The 5,564-nt window shown below is 42.5% G+C and overlaps 1 protein-coding gene across 1 annotated transcript; it reads right to left on the reverse strand.

The window, feature by feature from the left end:
* Window positions 1-1,611: 1,611 nt before the first annotated feature.
* Window positions 1,612-3,711, reverse strand: LOC103524115. Its single transcript, XM_008489119.1, has one exon. The coding sequence runs from the start codon at window positions 3,709-3,711 to the stop codon at window positions 1,612-1,614; it is 2,100 nt and encodes a 699-aa protein (XP_008487341.1).
* Window positions 3,712-5,564: the final 1,853 nt, after the last annotated feature.

The raw sequence follows: 5,564 nt of genomic DNA on the forward strand, positions 1-5,564 counted from the left end.
CCGGTCTGAGCGGATAAAGAAGAGAAGGAACATATGAAAGTAAGACCCTGGGTCAACTGGAGTGATCTCTCAGACGTGACTGGTCACTTACACTACTCTAAATAGATTTTGGTATTTTGGCTGGATCAGCTGATCGTACGTGACTTGGGGATCAGTGGAAAACTTGGTTAGAGTGTTCTAGCCGGAGGTTAGAACCCCAGGAGGCATTCTCCTACCACCTAACGCTTAGACTCCTTATGATATCGCATTCTATTATCAATAAGGAGGGATTCTAAATTATGTCTCGGGCCGAGTCAACTTCGTCCTTCTACTTTAGCCAGCTACGCGCTTTGACTATTGCGTCACCTGAGGCAGGTTTACTGACAACTTTACACCATACCCCACCAGTTACTCACGAATGAATCTCGACCGAAACTCCTCGAATCCGTAAAGACACTAGATGACCCTCATAAGTCTCACTCAGTGATTAACGTCTAGGACTCTATAGGTCTCACTGAAAAGTTATGGTTGTGGAATGGCCACTGGTTCCCACAGGGTTGTGGTATGTCTTACTAAGGGAGCTAACACACTTGGAGTAGGTATAGTAATATGACAGATTTGAGTAGAGTAGCCTATGTACAATGCTACAGTATGTCTCAGAGTGGAAGGATCATCATGTTAGCACAATCCAGAAGATAATCCATGTCACCTTTGTCACCCAGAGAACTGTGCGTAATATCGTGTGGGTATTACACATTAAATCACATATATGAAGTTTTGTGTGTATTCATTCTGAAATAATTCGCAGGTATGAATTGATTTGGATAAATCTGATTGGATTTGAAGATTATGAAGGGATAGAATTTCGTGTATGTGTGTGAGCTGCTTGTTCTTGCAAATATGAGTTCTTAGATACCAAGATAGTCCAACTTCCTTGAACAGAAGAGCACAAGAACGAGGATTCAATTTTGCAGACGTAGCGCAACAACGACATGATAGAACTCGCGTCTTCTGAGTTAAATGCCTTCAACTCAAGAAAACTTGGAAGATGTATTTCGATAATGCTATCTATTCTGTAACATCTAAATATCGTACGTCCGCCGGAGCAAAGAAGGAAGACAGGATAGGAAAAAAGCCAGTGGTCGAGAACGATGCCTTACCTCGTTTTGAACTATGTCTGAATGAAATGGTAATAATCAGAAGGTCCTCTCGTTTGCGTGATATAAGGTATCTTATTATGTTAAAAGTCTATTGCGAAGCTCTGTATACTCGTAGGTAGTATGTTGGGTCTAAACTTGCTTGTAGGAAAATAAACTTATTGGAAAGGAAAACCTTGTTGGAAATGTAACTTGTTGGAAGGAAAAAAGGAACTTTATTTGAAGGAAATTGGGGATGTACAGGATTTGGACATTTTTCTTAAAAACTTCGATTTTTTTGCTGCTTTTGGGAACACTAACAACTTGGTTGCCTGGCAACATGATGTAAACATCAGGCGGTCCGTTGATTGGAACCGAAAATTAGGCAGGTGGGTTCATCAGTACCGAACATTCTCCCCCATGAGAAGCTCCATACTTTGGGCTCATCACCAACATCACCCTGGTTGGGTAAGGGACACACAGCTTGACCGCTGGTCTACGTAACTCGCCGCCCTGGTTTGAACACGGGCGACCCTGACAACACATCTTGACCAGGGAAGACTTCCAGGATTCTACCAAGTGGCCAACTCAAGACAGGAGAATTATCAGCTTTGATCAGCACCAGGAGACCAGGCTTGAGCTGCATATCATTCTTGAGCCACTTGGAACGCTTGTAATCAATCAGTAGGTCAACAACGTGATATTTCTTGGGTAAAATGATTGGATGAGCATGATGATACTCAATTTGACTTGCATTGGAAATGCGACCACCGCATAACAATACATTATCTTGTAGAAAGGGGCGCAACTTGAGTAGGGATTGAGATACTGGCTTGTTATTTCTCAAATTCTTCAGGTCAGCAGCAAACACTTCTCCTTGTAAAGCTTGAATTAATCTCAGCTCAGCTGTGTGGAGATCTTGTACGGAAATGGTTCCGGGAGGAAGTAACCGGCAGAATTTGAGAACTAGCGCTACAGCACGTAGAAGAATGTTCCACTTGGAAATTCTCGAAGCCAACATGAGAAGAACATTGTCACTTGGTTTTTGAGGCTCCAAATTGTGAAGAACCTTCAACTTTTCTTCTAATAGCTTATCATTAGATGACTGCTCATCCAAGCTCTTCTCACTGACTTGGCGAAGTGTCCAACTCGCAACTGGGGTAGCTAGCCAGGGAGGACCACATGACCATAACTTGTGGGAAATGAGTTCCTTGGGAGTAATTCCTCGAGACAGACAATCGGCTGGATTCTCCGTCCCCTTGACATGAAACCACTTATCTTCACTCACCAATTCTTGAATCTTGCTGACACGATTAGCCACAAACGTTTTCCATCTGAGTGGCGGGCTTGATATCCAGTACAGGGCAACTTGACTGTCACTGAAACAGACGAGTTGGTCGATTTCATATCTGGACTTGAACACGCTGAGCATGGAATCGATCAACTTGGCTAGAAGTAAAGCGGAGCATAATTCAAGTCGGGGAATGGTAACATATTTGACAGGGGCTATCTTGGATTTTGCACAGATCAAATGTGTGAAAATAGCTCCCCCCGTGTCAACATGTACATACACGCAGGCACCCATTGCGGCGGAACTTGCATCGCAAAATCCGATCAGCTTGACTGTCGAATTCTTAACAATAGATAAATGACGCGAAATCTTGAAGTCTTGCAATAGTGGCAGTTCTTGCACAAACTTTGTCCACTTTTGACAAATAGAGTTAGGTGGGGCTTCGTCCCAGTCTATCTTTAGATACCATAACTCCTTGATTATAAGTTTGGCATAAGTAATAACTGGACTAATGAGTCCCAGGACATCGAATATTTTGGCAACTGTGCTCAAAATACCACGTTTGGAACAAACAATGTCTTCAAGTTTGACATTGAATGCGAAACAATCTTCGGCAGAGTTCCACTGAACTCCAAGAACTTTCATGTAAGACTCTGAGTCCCACTGTACGCATTCAACTACTTCTTGCGCCTCGCTCACACTGGTGAGTATGTCGATATTATTGCTTGCTAATTTGGTCAGTTCAAAGCCCCCGCCTCGTAGGAGAGACACTAGCTGAGTAATCGTACTTACAGCTTTATCCTTGTCTAGATAACTAGTAAGATAGTCATCCATATAGAAGTGACCTTTCAACTCCTTAGCTGCTACAGGGTACCTTGACTCGTCGTCTGATGCTAGCTGTATCAGCACCCTCTGAGCCAGGAATGGACTGGGCTTTGCGCCGAACACCAAACGTTCCATCTCAAAGCACTGGACAGGTTTGTCAGGGGATTCTCTCCATAGAAATCGCTGGTATTTCCTGTCACCTTCTTGAATGACGATCTGGAGGAACATCTTTCTGATATCTCCTGTGCAGGCGAATGGAAAAAGACGGAAATTAATAAGCAAGCTAAATAGGCTCTTATACAGTGTAGGCCCAGTGTGCAGATCATTCAGTGAGATGCCCTTAGAGGTAGCACAACTGTTATCAAATACAATTCTTGTCTTTGTAGTAGCCTTGTCTGGTCGAAATACAGCATGGTGTGGCATGAAATAACCCTCGGATGCGGGCACCATTTTCGACCAATGAGGCGTGACATCATCCATGTAGGCATTGATGGCTTTAGAATAACTTGTCTTAAGATCCGGGATTTGACTGGAATTTCCTCTCTAAATTGAGGAGACGCTTCTTGGCAATCTCATAGGAATTACCGAGATTACTAGGACTTACTTTGAATGGCAGGCGATATAGCATACCTCCACTTGTCAAACGTTGAGTTGTATTAATGAAATACGTCTCACATTGCTCCTCCTCCTAGAGTCAAACTTGAGATGGGGAAGGAACATCTTCATCGCCCAGAACTTTTGCACGATAGTTTCCAGTGGTTCTTGTTGAATGGGCTGACTAACGTGGAAACTGAGAGGTGTAACACTTGAGAGCGCTGGCACTCGTCCCATATATCTCCCAGTGCAGACTCGGAATGATTGGACTGCCGTCAGGCAACAGCACGTCTGCCCATAGGCCGGTTCTTGCTAAATTTTTGCGGGGCTTGATTTGAAGGTATCACTCATCTAAATTGTAATTCAGTCAAATGTAAAAATTCTGGTGTGATCGACATGACACGTACTTGCCTTTTATCCACGAAGGATGGCTTCAGGCATTATAAAACGCTTACTTTTTACATATCTCGAATGAGATTGAAGAAGTAATACCTTCGCTTGAAACACTTGAACAAACGCCACTGAAATCTGTCAAAGTCATTGGTCAACTTGAGCGCCAACTGCGCAGCACCTTATGATACACAACTAACGTTTTCTGTTGCATCCTTGTCATAATTTGTGACATACAAACTTAAACTTCAAGTACTTTAACTCATACCGTTCCGAGATTTGTTTAAACTTGATCGAAAACCGCAGAACAACAAGTAACGATACGAGACCTCTCAGTGTCGTGCCGATCAGAACACAAGGTCGTGTCGCATACTTGTCACATTTGACCAGACATGACAGATTTAAAGTCGCTAGCTTGACCGTTCAATCTGAGATATTGTGCTCGTAGAGACAGACAGAGAACACACTGTGGAGAATGGCCTGTGAAACTTTGAGTGATTTTATCAGCTCTAGGCGCTGAGAGGGCTCAACGTATTAGATTCAGCATTGAAAAAAATGATCTTGCTACATTGTGACACCAGATGTACCAAATCATCTTTCCTTCCTACATAGGTAAGATAGTACACTATGTTGTTCTGTTGGATTAACGTTATTTCTGACTCCAATCTGTATCTCGTGTAAGGGCCCTGACAATACTTATGGGCGGCATACAGCCGAAGACCGTCAAGATCCAGAACTCTAGTCGCCGGAACTTCTATGCAAAGTTCCACACTAGCTTCTGATTCTAGATATCAAAAGATGTCTATCACTGTGGTTCCTCTTCAACGCTTCTCAGACGCCAGCACTCGAGCAAACTCTCCCTATTACAGTCAGGAAAGGACATCCAGTGACATCTATCACAGAAGCTGGCTCGGTTTTGCCGATCGCGTTCCTACCGTCCGTGAAGACACAGGACCTGAACAAGGACATTATACGGACATGACAAATATTTTAATTGCACTTTGGAATGGGGTTGCCGCATTAAATGTATGAATGTCGCGTTTAAATCATTCAATAAAAAAATGCGCGCACCATTCGTGAAAATAAATAAATAAGATTTGAGTAGGGGCTAAAGACGGAGTCATATAATCGATGCGACTGTAAAATTGTAATATTTAATTTTTTATTAATTCATTTGAAGCGATCAATTATCAGTTTTTTTTTTTTTTTTTTTTTTTAATTGTAATCAATTTAATGTACGCATTTATAGAATGCAAAATGTAAGTGTGACGCGGGATTTATTGATTTCGAATTGCACATTCGCACCTGGCTCTCTCTAAAATTTTTCTTGGAAGTCTGCCCGATTTCAA

The sequence above is a fragment of the Diaphorina citri genome, unplaced genomic scaffold (assembly GCF_000475195.1).
Source record: "Diaphorina citri unplaced genomic scaffold, Diaci psyllid genome assembly version 1.1 scaffold109192, whole genome shotgun sequence".
Taxonomy (NCBI): domain Eukaryota; kingdom Metazoa; phylum Arthropoda; class Insecta; order Hemiptera; family Psyllidae; genus Diaphorina; species Diaphorina citri.